General features: G+C 47.5%; 1 protein-coding gene across 2 annotated transcripts in view; it reads right to left on the reverse strand.

The window, feature by feature from the left end:
- LPIN1 (lipin 1) overlaps positions 1-18,467 on the reverse strand; it is a 127,677-nt gene that overhangs the window by 87,405 nt on the left and 21,805 nt on the right. For both annotated transcript variants that reach the window (XR_008200115.1, XM_052648074.1), the window contains exon 2: positions 5,497-5,553. Coding sequence is in view for 1 of the 2 variants with exons in the window: in XM_052648074.1 (XP_052504034.1) it covers positions 5,497-5,553 (57 nt within the window). In the remaining variant the exon portion in view is untranslated. The remainder of the gene's footprint in view (positions 1-5,496; positions 5,554-18,467) is intronic.

Consider the following 18,467-nt stretch of genomic DNA (forward strand, 5'->3'; position numbering starts at 1 on the left):
GTCTCCTGGAGTGAGAGGTGATCCAAGAGAAAAAGGGCTTGGAAAAATCGGGGAACATGATACAGGTACTAAATGCAAGGAATAAATGAAAAGAATTAGAAACTACTGAACAAGGGAAACTTCTTATACAGGCAGCATGCTGCTGCTGCTGCTAAGTCACTTCAGTCGTGTCCGACTCTGTGCGACCCCAGAGACGGCAGCCCACCAGGCTCCCCCGTCCCTGGGATTCTCCAGGCAAGAACACTGGAGTGGGCTGCCATTTCCTTCTCCAATGCATGAAAGTGAAAAGTGAAAGTGAAGTCACTCAGTCGTGTCTGACTCTTAGCGATCCCATGGACTGCAGCCTACCAGGTTCCTCCACCCATGGGATTTTCCAGGCAAGAGTACTGGAGTGGGGTGCCATTGCCTTCTCCATATAGGCAGCATGCTGCTGCTGCTGCTGCTACTGCTAAGTCACTTCAGTCGTGTCCAACTCTGTGCGACCCCATAGACAGCAGCCCACCAGGCTCCCCCGTCCCTGGGATTCTCCAGGTAAGAATACTGGAGTGGGTTGCCATTTCCTTCTCCAATGCATACTACAGAGCTTAAGAACAAAGTCTCTGGAGCTAGGTGTGGGTCTGAATTCTAACCCTGCCCTTTTTCAGCTGTGTGACCTTGAGCGAGTGGCTCAACCTCTCTGTGCTCATTTTTCTCATCTCTCAATTACAGATAATAATAAGACCAACTTATAGAACTATTGTAAGGAAGTAAATGAGTTAATATTTATAATGCTCTTACCAAAAAAAACCTATCACTTGTTCCATATAAAGTTTGTTGAATAAATAAGAAATAAGTAAGAAAACCAAAGTTCTATATGAAAATCACGGTCATCCAAATAAGTTAGTAAATAGATCCCAATTAAAATAAGTTAATGGACTTAAAGAATGTGATGATAGTTTCCAAGTGACAGATTGAAGTAAAAGCTTATCAGTGTGTGTGTAGTGGGGAGGACAGGCAGGGACTGGGGAGCATACATCTTTCCTGCTAACAAGGAAAAAGGCAAATATAACTTCCAGGAAAAACATATCCCCTGCCTAAGAAAAACTCCGTATGTAAGAAAGACAGAGTCTAAACACAGAACAAACTGAACAAGGAGAGGATTATACATAAACTGAAGAGTATGAAAAAGGAGAATGCATTTACATACAATGATCTGTGAGAATCAGCTAGATTCTCCTCTCTCAGTAGGTCCATAGGACAAGGTGCAAAGCAGATACAGAAGTGGTCGGGGTAAGAACCTGGAACTATGGCTTCAGCTCTGAGCCAGCATTTCTGAGTTGATTTTCTAGAAAGTAGGTACATGAAGCACTTTGATAAAATAAAATTAATTTAAATCTAACCAAAGTCACTTCCTCAAAACATGCTGTCCACCCTAAAATCCTGTCCTTTGTCAGACCTGAAGACAAGAAAGAAAAACAGTAAGCAAAACACAGCTCCAAGAAACTGTGCCAGGATCATCTAGAATTCTGGGAATTGCTGCTTTTATTAGGAATGGTGCAATCAAAACACAGGTTGGCCAAGAGGGAGGCTTCATGTGACAAATTGTACCATGTTCTCTCGTCCGAGTTAGACGGCTTACGTAGTTTGGGTGGGCATTTCATTGCTCAATTCTCCCTTCAGAATTCAGGGCTTATTGCCTTGAATGAACCTCTCTTTGTGAGGAGAGAGGATAGGTATGCTGCTGTGTATCTGGGGTCGGGGGGGAGGTTTCTGCATCCCATTGCCAGATTCTTCAAACTGAGACCAGGACCCCCCAGGGAAGCCCGCCCTCAGACATTCCTCGGGTCCGTGAAGAATTCATCACTGGCTTCTCTGTACCAAGCATCCCACATGGAACTCCACCATGGCACGTGATACAAGTCTTGTCACTGCGTCATTTCTTATGCCTCTATCTCCTCTGCCGGTCGGTGAGCCCTTCAAGCCAAAGACTAACCACAACACGCCCATCACTCTACCTTGTGCCTCGCACATTTATCTATACAGTAACTAGGAGACAGAGACAAGGGCAGGGACAGAGCTCTTGAGTCCTACTATCTGCCCCGTCATACTTCCCCTTCATTTTGGGTTTTTCTCATCACTAAGCATTTTTGGCATTTATGAACCTATCATCTAAGGATAACAACATACCAAAAAATTACCAAAAGCTGTCATAGTAGAGGTTCTGACTGAAAACCCACCTAGATGACCTTGCCCACCTCCCCATGCCACACACACTCCTGGGTGATTCTGTCCCCCTTGCAGACTACGGTGACACTGTTCTACTGTTGACCCACAGTGCAGTATCTCCCGTCCTGACCTTGCCTCTCGGTTCCAGACCGTTCATCTGACTACCTCCTACACACCTCCATTTGGGCAGTCCTCCAAGCACTTCAACTCAACTGAGCTAATGACCGCTTGCTAAAGGGTCTCCCTGCCTCCAGCCCCACCCCATGTCTGCCCTGTAACAGGCTGCAGATCTGACTTAGCACTGTCTGCTTAAGTCTCTTCAGTGCTAACCCTTCCTCCATTACCTTCTCTTGTAGGATAAAGGCCAACTCCTCAGAACAGCAAGTGAACCCCACCCCCCATCACTGGCACTGCTTTCCCCTCCTCCACTGTCATCACCCACTCTTTCAATCATATGATCCAGTTTTTACCTCCATGCCTGGCTCACCTGGGCCTCTTTCAAGACCATGCTTCTCTTGGACTCACTTTCTCTTGGAAGCATTTTTCCTGAGTTGCTTCTAAACTCTCCACCCAACTCAAGCTGAGTTACAAGCCCATCTGCTCTTCTATGGGCTTCCCTGGAGGCCCAGTGATAAAGAATACACCTGCCAATGCTGGAGACTCAGGAGACGCAGTTTCCATCCCTGGGTCGGTAAGAACCCCTGGAGGAGGAAATGGCAACCCACTTCAATATTCTTGCTTGGAGAATCTCATGGAGAAAGGAAGACTGTTGGGCTATAGTCCATGGGTTGGCAAAGAGTGGGACATGACTGAACAATTAAGCAAAAACATACACACACACACTTCTCTTCTACACGATGCCTGGTGGTAAACAGCGAGCACTCTGTGTTCGCAATGGGATGACCTCCCAATCTACCAAAGGAAATAAAGCTCAGAGAAGTTAGAGAACTTGCTCAATATCACACGCACCCTAAAAGTGGCAACTGTCACCAAAATTCTGCTCTCCTAATTCAGTTCTCCTGCAGAGACAGTTAAGATTTTCTGTAATTTCACCCTAAAAAGCAGAAACTTCACATCCCCTGTCCATGGTTTCTTGTCTTGTTAGTTCCTGAGCTCTGTGAAGGTCCAGTATAAGACCTGACAGTAAGGCCCAAATGATGCCTTTCCTTGACCGCCTCTCTTGTAACCTGGCCATTGCGCAGCGCCACAGACCGGAGGCTGGGCCTGGAAACCTGGTGGCCATGGGCTCCAGACCCCAGGTCTGGAGAATGGGATTTGGCCATGGAAAATGGCAGCCTCAGACCACCTCATGACAGCCAGCCCCCACGGCTACCCACAGCAGCTCACTTACCAGGACATCCTGCCCCTTCTCTCCTCCATAGAGGACAGCTCCCCTCACTCCAGCCTCAACTGCCGCTAACTGCCTGCCCCACTCAGGATTCCTGGCCTCTGATTGGGCCCAGTCCCTGCCAATCCACTTGGAAATAGAACCTATGCTTTTCCCAGCATTCCCAGGACCGGTCTTCCTCAGGAGCCTTCTTCATTCACTTAACTGGAGTCTCTGGATTCATGTATGAAGATGTGCTCTGGCTGGCCCTGCACTGGGCCTCCTGGGTCCTCTGCAAATCCTCCTGGTCCACACTCTGACCAGAGTCTCTCTCAGACGGAGCTCTTTGAAAGCAAGACCAAGTGTTACTTTTATTCTATATCCCCAAAACTTAGCACAGGCCACAGTTGAGACAAATGACTATTGAGGCTTTATTACTTCCTCCCTGTGTGTGCATGCTAAGTTGCTTCAGTCGTGTCTGACTCTTTGTGACGCTATGGACCCTATGGAGCCTGCTAGGCTCCTCCATCCATGGGATTCTCCAGGCAAGAATACTGGAGTGGGTTGCCATGCCCTCTTCCAAGGGATCTTCCCAACACAAGGACCGAACCTGCATCTCTTCTGTCTCATGCATTGGCAGGCAGGTTCTTTACCACTCATGCCACCTGGGAAGCCCACTTCCTCCCTAGAGTATTCCAAAAGCCTTTTCTTGAGACCCCTCCACCTGCAGTGTATTCTCTCAAGTCTCTTCTCCACAGGAGAGAATCTCAGGTTTAAAATCTACTGGGCAGAGCAAGTTGTAGGAAACTACTGAAGCTTAAAGTCTGCTCCAGGGCAATGTGCAGGTGATTTGCAGGTACTGTGAGAAAAGAGCCAGGATGTAGATGGACCACTGCCTGTTATGCTTCAGTGAAATATGCCTGCCCCCAAACTACAGAGGCTCAACAAGTCAGACTCATGAGCAGAACGTGGAAGCTGAAGTGGGCATGCGGACAAGGGAGGTGCTGGCCCTCAGGATGGTGAACATGGGGGCAAGGGAGACCCTGAAAGAGCAGAGAACAAAGCACTAAGAACAGTCACAGAGACAGCCTGAAAGGCCGGGCCAAGGCTTGGGGACCAGGCATGGGGCAGTGGCCAAACGGACCAATGGGTGCAGGAAGAAGAGGCAGAATCTGCAGGAGGACTCTGAGGGGTTCAGTGGCAGCAGCAAGGGCTTTTATTAATGTGATGGACATCTGACCATCTATCAGGAGCAAACAAATAGCCTGAACTTGATATGAACCTGACTAAATATGAACCTGTTCATATCTAGTCCCTGTTAGCACTAGGGAGCCACCAAATGCTTTTTAATCAGGGAGGTGATAAAATCAGAGCTATGACCAGCTCTAGGTCCATCTATGTTCCTGCAAATGGCATTGCTTCATTCTTTTTGATGGCTGAATAATCTGTTGTACGTATGTACCACATCTTCTGCCAACGGACATCTAGGTTGCTTCCATGTCTTGGCTATTGTAAATAGTGCTGCAGTGGGCATTGGGGTGCATGCATCCTATTGGACCCACTCTGCTCAATGTTAAGTGGCAGCCTGGATGGGAGGAGGCTTTGGGGAGAATGCATGCCTGAGTGGCTTTGTTGTACACCTGAAACTATCACAGCATGTTAATCAACTACACTGTAATATAAAATAGAAAGTTAAAAACATAACAAAAATCAGATCTATGCCCGAGAGAGGGTGGCTCACAGGCAGAAGAAATTAGAAACTAGCCAAAATGTTCTGGGCTTCATCTGGGGCTCATCAAACCTTTAGAAAGGGCTACAGAGCAACTCTGAAAGCTTTAGGGGAATGGTAGTCCTGGTATGGGGACTGCGTGTATCCATGGCAATAAGCCAGCTGGTCAAAGAGTATTTTCTCTCATCTGGAAATATTAAAGTGTCATTAGGACATTCGCAGCAGCTCCACTCACATTAATGTTTGAAGACCAGACATTTCGAATCCATCCAGGGTCTCTCATTATTGGAATCTGGAAAACAAAAACATTAGAAAATAATTCATGGTGATGTTCTGAAATTACTGGTAGCGTTTGCACAACCTCGTGAATGTACTAAAAACTACTGAACTGTATGCTTTAACATGGTGAATTTTATGGTATGTGAATTATGTCTCAATAAAAAAAGAAACTGAGGGCTTCCCTGGTGGTCTCATGGCTAAGACTCCACGCTCCCAATGCAGGGGGCGCAGGTTCGATCCCCGGTCAGGGAACTAGATCCCACGTGCTGCAACTAAGACCTGGCACAGCCAAATAAATATTTTTTAAAACAAATAAACAAAATTAAGAAGGAAATTGAATAAGAAGAAGGATGTGGTGAGGTTTTCTTCCCATGTGCTCAGTCAGAGGGTGGGATTTGGTAAGAAAGGACAGAACATGAGTTCATAAATCTCTCTTTCTTTTCTTCATCATCTTCGTCCTCCCAAGGCACGTGGACCTACTGGGGAAACTTCAGGAGATAAGGCAGCGTGAGGAAATGACAGGAAGCGGAATCTGAAGACACACTTTCATGGGCTTCCTCTCCTATGTCTCGGCTATAGGGCTGCGCAGGGCTAGTTCTCTTATCTGTATAATGGATGTAACGATAACCTCAGAATGGACAGGTGTGTTGTGAGCATTAACGGAATCCACTCAGGAGAAGGGGCACAGCCTCACACACAGACGAGCTGCTGAGACTGTTGGTGTGAAATTATCCATGCAAGTAGGACCCGCTGCTGCTGCTGCTGCTAAGTCACTTCAGTCGTGTCCAACTCTGTGCAACCCCATAGACAGCAGCTCACCAGGTTCCCCCGTCCCTGGGATTCTCCAGGCAAGAACAGAGTGGGTTGCCAATTCCTTCTCCAATACATGAAAGTGAAAAGTGAAAGTGAAGTCACTCAGTCGTGTCCGACTCTTAGTGACCCCATGGACTGCAACCCACCAGGATCCTCCACCCATGGGATTTTCCAGGCAAGAGTACTGGAGTGGGGTGCCATCGCCTTCTCTGAGTAGGACCCGCACTGTCTGCTTTTCCCACAGGGATCCCAGTTAGAGTTCCCAGCCTAAGAGACATGTTGAGTTTTCATGGGCCTTAAATTATTCCTCAAGCTGTACTTAAAAACACCTGTATTCTGAAATCAATTACAGCAGTCCAGAATCAACCGTCCTTGGAGGCCCTCACTCCTGTTCCCCTCACCCCGTCATCCCCCTGCCCTGTCACCCTACCTACTACTCATCTGAGGCATTTAGCTTTTCCGGCTTGCACTGTTGTCGGGCTGATCATTAATGGTGCTGCTTCGCCTCCTGGTTTATTGAGTTTCTCCCAGGGGCCAAGCACTTTGCTAGGTAGTGGGAACACAAAGACGAGTAAAATCTAAATCTTGTCCTTTGAGTCATTCATGATCTGCGGACTGTGTTAGTCACTCAGTCGTGTCCGACTCTTTGCGACCCCAGGAACTGTAGCCCACCAGGGTTCTCTGCCATGGAATTCTCCAGGCAAGAATACTGGAGTGGATTGCCATTCCCTTCTCCAGAGGAACTTCCCAACCCGGGGAGTGAACCTTGGTCTCCTGCCTCGCAGGCAGATTCTTTACCATTTGAGCTACAGGTAAGTTTATGATAGCTACACGGAAGTCTATCATTCATGATCCTGGTAGGGGTGAGTGGGCAGGAAGACATGTAGAAAAGGTTTCCATGGCCATGGCCACCATCAAGACACAGCTGGGGTCGGGTGGGAGCACAGATTGGGGGTAGAGGAGGGAGCCAACCGTTTGCCTGTGGGATATATCAGGATGGCTCCATGCCATCCTCAGAAGGTGACATCTGAGCTGCTTCTGAAGGGTGAGTGGGGCTCTCAGAGGAGAGAGGAGGGGGAGAGTCTATCCCAAGCAAAGAAGGCGTGTTCAAGGAAACAGAGGCAGCACACATATGCTTGGGGAACAGCCAGGAGCACTCATGACTGGAGAACATTCCATCATGTGCAAGAGACATGGAGGGGCCTGGGCTGGTCTGTGGTCAGGAGACATGGATAGACTGGAGCTATTTTTAAAAAATTGTTGCTGCTGCTAAGTCGCTTCAGTCATGTCCGACTCTGTGCGACCCCATAGACAGCAGCCCACCAGGCTCCCCCGTCCCTGGGATTGTCCAGGCAAGAACACTGGAGTGGGTTGCCATTTCCTTCTCCAATGCATGAAAGTGAAAAGTGAAAGTGAAGTCGCTCAGTCGTGTCCAACTCTTCGCAACCCCATGGACTGCAGCCTACCAGGTTCCTCCACCCATGGGATTTTCCAGGCAAGAGTACTGGAGTGGGGTGCCATTGCTTTCTCCAAATTGTTATGCCCCCCTTAAACCAAATTTTTTGCAGAAGCCTGTATAATAAGTAGAAGGGGAACATTATGGTCATTTCAGGGAAGAGGACTGGAGTCCCCAGTCTTGGCTACAGAACCCTGGCTTCAGAGAACATGGGGTTTATTTTGGTTTTTGTTTTTTTGGCCATACCGTACAGCATGTGGGACCTTAGTTTCCTCACTAGGGATCGAACCTGTGCCCCATTTCACTGGAAGTGAAGAGTCCTAACCACTGGACCATCAGGGAAGTCCCCAGAGAACACAATTTGAGAACAATCACTGTACACAAGAGGGGATGGCGAAGGGCAGGATGGTCAGACCTGTGTTTTACGTAATCGCTCTGACATGTATTTTGGAGGCAAAGAAGCACATTTAAAGCGTGTGTGTGTGTGTGTGTGTGTGTGTGTGTGTGTGTGTGTGTGTGACTGAGCCACATGGCTTGCAGGATCTTAGGTCCCAGCCAGAGACTGAACCCATGCCCTCGGCAGTGAGGTCTTCCCAAGTGGCTCAGTGGTAAAGAATCTGCCTGCTAATGCAGTACATGCAGGAGATGCTAATTCCATCCTGGGTCAAGAAAATCCACTGGAGGAGGAAGTGGCAACCTGTTCCAGTGTTGTTGCCAGGATAATCCCATGGACAGAAGAGCCTGGTGGGCGACCGTCCATGGGGTTGCAATGAGTCAGACATGATTGAGCGACCGAGCATGCATGCACACCTCGGCAGTGAAAGCTTAGGGTTCTAACCACTGGACTGCCAGGGAATTTCTGGGGTTTTTGGTTTTTTGTTTGTTTCTTAAGACGATTTTAGCAAAAGGTGCAGGGCGTGAAGGCAGGTGGTGACGGGGTAGGGGCTGAAGAGAAAGGGGTGGCTGTGAGTCCTGCCTGTGGGCGAGGCCCCCAGACTTGGTGAGAGACTCAGACTGGTCAGGTGAGTGAAGAGGGAGTTTCTGTGGATGACAGAATTTTCTGGGTGACCTGGGTGGCCTGGGTGACCAGGTAGATGACATTGTCATTAACTAAATGAGGGAAATTGGAAGGATAAATTTGGAGAGGACTACTTGAGTATTCTGGGACATCTGGAATAAAAAGTACAGAGCTTCCTCTAAGAGAGAAACTGGGAAGGAAGCAGATGTGAGTTAGGGATTCAACCCAAGTCCAGACGCTGGTTGGGAAAGTGGGGCAAGGCGATTGGTTTCTTCATGTATAAATTGCTTAATATAGTAACTGTTTCAGTCCTGGTTTCAACCGATCAATGCATTTGAAATGCTTCTTGAAATCCAGCTACCACCTCCACTTCATCTCCTGTGGATTATTATAGCACGTGGCAAAAACCATACTCCTTGGATTCAGATGTTCTGTGCCATCCAACTCAGATTCCTCAAGGGCACAAACACAGTCACATGCCCACCAGTGCCAGCCGGGTACAATAGTTGCACTGAATTTACACTCACGAGGTAGGTTAGGAAGCCTGGCAGCAGTTTAAATTCACAGTGCTTGGATCTGATCCCAATTACAAAGGAAGTTTCACGTTAGATACCAGATATATATTTTTACTGCCATGGGAGCAATGATTCTGATCCCCCAAGAGTTTGGTTTGATTTCAAAGATTAAATATATATACAAGAACACCAAAAATGGTGAACCCGTGTATTTCAACAAGTTTCTCTCAAAGCTAAGAAGAAAATTTTCTCACTCTACTCCCACAGTTATTTGTTGTCATTCAAAATTCTAACACAAAATTTGAAGCCCAGCCAATGGACCCTGGGCATCAAGCGGTTAGCAACCATGGGGGAAGCCAGAAATGAACTTGGGTTTGAACCCCCATTCTCCCACTAAGAACTGTATGGCCTTTAGGGAGGAATTTAACCTTCCTAAGCCCCAATCTTCTCGTCTGTAAAAAGAAGCAAACAATACGAGAACAATAAAATAGTTCTGGAGCTGATGTAAGAATGAAAAGAGATAACACCGTGTGAAACAGTAATGCACAAATGATGGCTGCTAATCCTGGATGCTGATCATAGCATGGGAGACTGGATGTCAGGAGCCGGCAAACGTCTTCTGAACAGCTGCTTTGCTTTCTCCTTATTCGCACCATGAAGTGTGTGATTGCTCAGGTCCTTCCTTAGGCCCTGGGGCCAGGACCACACTTCCACGTCCATGCTTCTCCTTGTAAATAAGCCAAACTCTATCACATTCACATTTGCGTTAGCCTCATTCTTGGCTCTTTTTTTTTTTTTTTTTTTGGGCCTCTACCTCTTTTCCCCTTTTCTTCCTCACTTAATTTAAATGTATGGAACCACCATGGACTGACTGTTCGTGTCCACCCTCACCCTGCTTAAAATTCAAATTTGAAGCCCTAATCCCCAATAGGATGTTACGTGGAGGGCGGGCTTTGACAGGTGATAAGGTCATAAGGGTGGAGCCCTTGCAATGGAATTAGTGCCCTTAAAAAGAGACAGGACAAAAATGAGCTCTCTCTGCCCTGTAAGGGTACATCAGGAAGGTTGCCATCCACAAGCCAGGGGCAGGGCTCCCACTGAACCAAACTCTGCTGGCACCCAAACCTTGGACTTCAGCCTCCAGAACTATGAGACTTAAACTTCTGTTATTTAAGCCACCCAGTCTGTGGTATTTTTGCAACAACAGCCTGAGCTGATCAAGACAGAGATTCTGTTATGTTTTGAACCATCCTTTGTCCTTTGATATATGCAGAAATAGATATGAAAAGACAGGTAGATAGCTAGATAGATATAGAACATGGGGAAATGGTTTGGAGAATGGACATAGTAAACATAGACAGGATAATAGATAGGAGATAGACACGTTTCTACTCTTTTCCTTTATGCTGTGTTCATTTGCTGCTCACTGGACTACATTAATCGTTCTATAGTAGAGAGCACCTGAAATAGAAACCGAAGGGCAGAATTATACTAAGTGATTCCCAAGGGCTCTTTATCTCCAAAATTCTATAAGCTTAAATGCACGTGCCCGCCCACATCATGATTCCAATGGCATGACTCCGGTCTTCCGCAGCTCAGCCCCCTCTGTTAGCACAACTCAAAATAAGGGAAGAGGGTAAGGAAGGGTTTGCCCTGGTGGGAGAAGATGGGTGAAGAGGCGGACACTGTAGGTGGAGCTGGAATGGGACCCAGTTAACCTCTACCTGGATCCCCCGGGTTCCTTAGAAGAGTATAGAAGTGGAAAGAAGATCTGTAGTCAAGAGAACTGGATCTAAGCCCTGGTTATAATACTTAACTAATGCTTAGTCCTAGGTAGGTCACTTCACGTCTCAGAAATTCAGTTTCTTCAGCTACAACACAAGATTAATAACACTTCCTCCATCTTCAAAGCTCCCGAGGGCAGGTCAGGTGCCTCTGAGATTTCATGTCTCTGACCCATTCTCTGAGTTCATGGGATTATACCAGGCACACCCGGATAATCCAGGATAACTCCCTATTTTAAGGTCAGTGATGAGTAATCTTAATTCCATCTGCAACCTTAATTCTTTTCTGCCATGTAATTAACATATTCACAGTTTCTGGGGATCAGGACATGGACACCTTTGGGGAGAGGTCACTATTCTGCCTCCTAATGGGTCTGTCCCTATTTCCTCTTGCCGCTCTATAGTTCACTCTTCATGCTGTAGCCAAGGGGAGCTTCTTGAAACACAATCTGTTCATTTAACCTCCATGAGTAAAGTCATTCAAGTCAATATATAAAATGTATCAAGTGGTAAAGAATCTGCCTGCCAATGCAGGAGACCCAGGCAAGAGTCTCAGGTTCGATCCTTGGGTTGAGAAGATCCCCTGGGGAAGGAAATGGCAACTCACTCCAGTATTCTTGCCCAGGAAAGAAAGAGGAGCCTGGTGGGCTACAGTCCATGGGGTTGCAAAAGAGACAGACACGAATGAGCACATATAATTTTTAAACTCTTTCTTAACATGATGAATGTAGTTTCTACCCACCTGTCCAGTCTCACCTCCCACCCAGGCCCTTCGATCTCTGACCCGCCTCTCCTATTCAATAGATTCCATCCAGCCACAGGGCCTGGGCATATGCTGTTTCCTCTGCCCAAGACACATTTCATCTGGTGAGCCGCTACAGATCCCCCAGACCACACCAAGTGCCATCTCAGAGAAATGGTTCCTGGCCTCCTTAACAGCAGTTCCCTCCTGACTGCACTCCCTGATCGCTCATCCCCTGATGGCACCCCCATCTTTCCTTTCCAGCACTTAGCACGGTTGGCAAAGTTACAACTGTTGGTGTCATTCTCCAGCTCAAGACATCCATCAGGGACAGTACCTGTGGTTCTCACCATGGCATCCCCTGAAAGGTGGTCAATAGACATGTGTTGAACGCAAGAGAAGTGTCACTTTTTCAATATACAGAGGAGGATACTGGAGCTCAGAAGGTCGAGGAACGTGGCCAAGGTCACACAGCTAGCAAGCAGGGGCTGCTGGGATTTGACCTGAGAGCTCCAATATCACTCCATTTGCATTGCAGACAACTGATACGGGAGTGGGGCGGCTGCTGCTGCTGCTGTTGCTGCTGCTGCTGCTGCTGCTGCTAAGTCGCTTCAGTCATGTTCGACTCTGTGCAACCCCATGGCTCCCCCATCCCTGGGATTCTCCAGGCAAGAACACTGGAGTGGGTTGCCATTTCCTTCTCCAATGCATGAAAGTGAAAAGTGAAAATGAAGTCCCTCATTCGTGTCCAACTCTTTGCGACCGCATGGACTGCAGCCTACCAGGCTCCTCCGTCCATGGGATATTCCAGGCAAGAGTACTGGAGTGGGGTGCCATTGCCTTCTCTGAGTGAGGCTGTGGACGATTTGATTTTCATGATCTTAAGGGAAGATGAAGGTGGTCCTGCAACGGCTTGAGATGTAACTTCTAGGACAGAAACCTCCACTGAAAGGAGTGATGCCAGCAGACTCTTATCTTAGCCTCCTAAGGTAAGAGTGCACAGCTGCCCAGCTGTAATCGCAGTGGTGTGCTTAATAGGGGAAGGGGTGTGTGTGTGTGTGTGTGTGTGTGTGTGTGTGTGTGTTCACAGATGGCCTCAAATTCTTTGCTGCCATTGACAAGTGAAATCTGGCAGCCCTCCCCTTGAATTTGAGTGAGACTTCTTATTCATTCCATGTGATAATTTCTGTTATTTTTATTTGTAATGTTTCAGATTGCAAGGCAATAGGGAACGTAGTGTAAGTAAAATACTCTGTCTTTTATTTACTACTGGTATTTTGATTTGTACAGTCATAATTTGTTTCAATGATTTCATTTTAACATCCTCCACTGATGTATATTAATAATATAAGTTCAGGTTTAAAGAATGATGGGAAAATGGTGCATGGAATACTTTCGCAAGTATTGGGAGTTCAGTATGTTTTGAAAATAGCAATTTACTAATACAATGGACATGAATTTGAGCAAACTCCAGGAAATAGTGAAGGACAGTGAAGCCTGGTGTGCTGCAGTCCAGGGGTTGCAAAGAGTTGGACACAACTTAGTGCCTAAATAACAACAAAATTTAACTTTTGGGTTAAAGGAAATGGGTTTTATCAAAGTCCATTGTGGGCAATGGTAATACTGGCATTATTACCTGGTAATACTGGCACAGGGCATTCACTCCACTCCTTATTAACAGTGAGGTATGTTTAAGAAAAATTTTTAAAAACATCTGAGCAAGTCGGACAGACTTGCTTGCTCAGTAATGTGGAGGACAAATGACATCCTTCAACTCCCTTCCTGCACCCCCTCCACATTTTGTGATGCTCTTTGTGGGAGATGCCAGCTATGATGTAAGAGGCTTGACTACCCTGAGATGTCCCATCCGAGAGGCCCTGTAGGCCCTCCTGGCCACAGTCTTGGCTTGGCCCCACCTTCCAGCCACCCCCACCGAGCCACCAGACACATGAGAGAAGCCGGTGTGGTCCTTCCAGGCCAGCCTGTCCAGCAGTCAATTTCACCGAGTCATCATGTGAGGAGGTGAAACATCACCCAGCCAAGTCCTGCCTGAATGCTGACCCACAAAATCACAAGCTGTAATGAGACAGTCGTTGGATGAAGGCACTACATTGTGAAGCATTTTCCTTCGGAGGGATACATAAATAGCCATGATAGAGGATGTGTGTCAGGGGGAGGGGTCTGGGTTGTGTCTCCCTGTTTGTTTATACACAAAACTACATCCTTGCATCATTTTCTGGTGGACAGTGATCGTGCTTATTTCTGCAAACATGTCTATGTTTTGCTTATATCCCTTGGACTGCAAGGAGATCCAACCAGTCCATCCTAAAGGAAATCAGTCCTGAATATTCATTGGAAGGACTGATATTAAAGCTGAAACTCCAATACTTTGGCCACCTGATGTGAAGAGTTGACTCATTGGAAAAGACCCTGATTCTGGGAGAGATTAAAGGGGGGCTGGAGAAGGGGACGACAGAGGATGAGGTGGTTGGATGGCATCACCAACTTGATGCACATGAGTTTGCGTGAACTCCGGGAGCTGGTGATGGACAGGGAGGCCTGGCATGCTGCAGTCCATGATGTCCAAAGAGCCGGACACGACTGAGCGACTGAACTGAACTGAACCCAGTTTGTGCTTCTGTGTGTTTACCTGTGTGTCTTCTTATTTTCTGTGTCTGCATGTGTGTATTTGTGGCAAAACGATGAGGATAACTCTCTTGTGTGGAATCCAGTCCCAGTGCATACACGCCTCCTTGCCTATTTTTGAGAAGGGCCCACACAGACCTATCAACACACACATGTGTGTGTCTATCCAAGGATAAGGTTTGATGGAGAAGAAGGACATAACCTCTAATTAGCTGGTTCTAATGGGGAATTCATTCAATACAGGCAATTATGGAGCGCCCACTGTTTGCCATGCACTATGCCAGGAGCCAGGGATCCAGAGAGAAGCAAGACTTGGTACAAAGCCTGGGGCAACACCAGGAGTCTAGGGACCTGGAAAGGATCAGGCCAAGCTGAGAGCCCAGGGCTCTCAAGGCAGTGCCTCTGGGCTCCTGGGGCACCTGAAGGCCAGTGAGAGCGCTCAATCCAGCCCATGAGCAGCAGCTCCGAGCCAAGCCTCCCCAACTCTACCCCGCACACATGACAGTCTTCCCCAAGGACTTCTCCTGGGTTGGCCGGAAAGTGAAAAGTGAAGGTTGCTTAATTGTGTCCGACTCTCTGCAAACCCGTGGACTGTAGCTGGCCAGGCTCCTCTGTCCGAGGAATTCTCCAGACAAGAATACTGGAGTGGGTTGCCATTCCCTTCTCCAGGGGATCTTCCCAACCCAGACACAGAACCTGGGTCTCCTGCATTGCAGGCATATACTTTACTGTCTGAGCCACCAGGGAAGCCCATGCAAAAACCAGTTCTGAGATGGGGCAGATAAATCTGGAAACATCAGATAAAACAGAGATAAAGATTTATTCCAGCATAGCTTCTTAGCACCCTTACTACCTCATTGAATGCTGTCAGTCTCCTAAAGGGAATATAAAATGCAGCATTTCCCCAAACCACACAATCTTGAAATCCCTTTTCACTGAGCAGATGATGATACCTGTGTGTTCAGTAACTCATTCAGGGGACATCCTGGGGCAGAAATAACAGGTGTGGTCTCCAACCCTGGGGGCCAGTCAACCACATTTCCTATCATACCATCCCCCAGGGAAGGCAAGGCAGCAATTCAAGTCTGAATGGGGAGACTAGTGGAAGGAGCCACAGGAAGTCTGCGACAGAGGGAGTGAAGTGAAAGTCACTCAGTCATGTCTGACTCTTTGCAACCCCATGGACTATACAGTCCATGGCATTCTCCAGGCCAGAATATGGGAATGGGTAGCCTTTCCCTTCTCCAGGAGAACTTCCCAACCCAAGGATCAAACCCAGGTCTCCACATTGCAGGCGGATTCTTTACCAGCTGAGCCACCAGGGAAGCCTAGGATGGAGGGAGGGAGGGTGGTAAAAATGAATGAAAACAGAACTCGTCTGTCTGTGCTATGGCGATGAGGTACGAGACTGAACCAGGGAGATTATACAAAATAGTTGAGAAACAGTTTTAGTACAGCCACTGCCCAAACCAAAGAGACATCCAACCAACCAGAAGGGACACATCAGCCTTGGATACGCCGATTAGCATGTCAAGTATTTTTTTACAGGGTGACTAAAACAGATTCTAGAATCCAACCAGCTTAAATCCTAGATCCATCACAGACTATCTGTGTGACCTTGATCTAGTCCCTTAACTTTTCTGTGCTTCAACTTTTTCACCTGTAAAATGGGGCTTAAACTACATTGTTATGATAAGGATTGAATGTAAATGAACTTAAAGCACTTAGCCCCAAAACAGCTTCATAGCACACATTCAATAAATGTCATATTATTATGATGGTGACCAGTACGTGTAATTTAATGGCAGAATTAAGGTCCGGTGAAGCTTCTCACTGGTGCTGAGTCCACTGTGCCTGTCTCCTCTGCCAGGGTCTGTGAACAAGCTTAAGTGCTGTTGGCTGCTGCTGCTAAGTCATTTCAGTCATGTCCAACCCTCTGCAAGCCCATAGATGGCAGCCCACCAGGCTCCTCTGTCCACAGGATTCTCTAGGCAAGAATACTGGAGTGGGTTACCATTTCCTTCTCCAGAAGAGCGCGGCAAGCACAAGATTAGTCACGTCTGGTCACTAATTATTTCCTACCTGCCCTGCCCTGTCTAGGTACTGAGTTCATCATTAGCACAATTGCGAAGGTGACTAAGCCTTGATTGCTTGAGTGATTCAGAGATTACAGTGGAATCATAACACACACATACTGTGTGTCCCGTGCTGCACCAGGTGCTTCCTACATTCAAATTCTCATCATTCCTCTCTAAGTGTTGTGGGTATCACCATCCTGGTTTTTATTGGAGAAGCCAAGTTTCAGAAAGGCTGAGGGATTTTCCCAAGGCCACACAGCCGACAGGCTCTTTCTGCCCTAGATCATTCTGTCCAACTGACCCCTGCCTACTCACCCTCCATCTGTCTTGTGCTGCCTGACCCAGCTCCTGCAGGTGCCATCAATCATTTCCACGTCAGCATTTCCCTAACCCCTTGTTCTTAACACCACACCTCTCAACTTGCCTTGCCTGCCTGTCCCCCACTGGACTGGGAGCTCCCTAAGACCAGCCACCAGCTTACTCTTATTTCTGTTTAGAGCCCAGTACATGTGGCCACTCAATGACCATTATGTTGAATGTCTGAATGAGAGAATGAGTGAATGATGTAACTGCAGGTGTGGTCAGCTGGCACACAGACCATATTTATATTAATAGCACTTATAGTTTCTCAACACAGTAGAGAGCGATTCCCCAAAGGCTTTGCATTTTATATGTCAAAGCTCATGACCCATGGCCATGGGGAAGCAGTGTGGAACTTCAGTTTCTATGTTCTCTCTGTTTTATCATCTTTCTCCTGAACATCCTCCAGCAACTCAGACCCCTTAAGTCACGGAGGTGGTGGAGTGTGAGGTGACATCCAGCCCTGGCAGGGTTTCCCCAAAGGATTGGAAATCGCACGGCCCATGAAGTCAAACTTTGTTAGTTCTCCCAAAGCAGAGCACAGGTCAACTTATAACACACTTTATTCTTTTCCACTACAAATCATGACTTGGCCTCAGCAACCAAGTGCCCCTTAGAAAGGTTTTATGTAGACATACTTTTTTTAAAGAGACACAATAATACAGTCCTGCCAATTCAAATATTTGTCTGAATTAATAAGCTCATCTTTTAAGATACAAACAGCCTTTAGAGAGAATAAACAGAGCAAACCTTTTACCCACAGTGTCCACAGATTAAATACACTCAGCAAATTCAGTTGCTCTGTGGGAAAAACAGTTTATAATGGGAGGAGGGGAATAGTGGAGAGTAAGGTCAGAGGGCATGTTTGGGGGAAAAGAATCAGAACCTGATCCACCAATCAAAAGTGGGCGGGTTTCTGTGCAGAAACAACCACCAAGAAGGTGAAGCAACTGCTGCCTCTGAAGACATTAGATCCACATGACTCTGTTCTGCTGTTCCTAGAAGGGGTGGGAGAGGTGGGAGCCAGTCATAGCAGCGCTGATTCCGGGGAGGACGTTTACGTAAAGAACCCGGAGAAAGCCTCTTGACCCTGCGTACACTGAGTTCCTTCTACGAAAGCATCTGGTCTCCTGAGACCGCTGGCCCCCTGCCAGGCTGGGGCACGGGCAGCGGACAAGAGGAGGTGACGGCAGAAGAATCAGGACAGGGCAGGACACACTGTGCCCCAAGGACTCCAGCCCTGCCTCCAGCCCCGTCCCAGAGCACCAGGCACCAAACTGACCCAGAAGACAGACTTCCACATCCCTGTGCACCTGGGACCTGCAGGGGGAGGTGGGTGGGCTTCCCAGGTGGCGCTTGTGGTAAAGAATCCGCCTGCCAACGAAGGGTACATCAGAGACGCAGGTTCGATCCCTGGGTCAGGAAGAACCCCTGGAGGAGGGCATGTCAACCCACTCTAGTATTCTTGGCTGGAGAATTCCATAGACAGAGTGGCCTGGCGCGCTACAGTACACG

Source organism: Budorcas taxicolor, chromosome 11 (genome assembly GCF_023091745.1).
Source record: "Budorcas taxicolor isolate Tak-1 chromosome 11, Takin1.1, whole genome shotgun sequence".
In the NCBI taxonomy this organism is placed as follows: Eukaryota; Metazoa; Chordata; class Mammalia; order Artiodactyla; family Bovidae; genus Budorcas; species Budorcas taxicolor.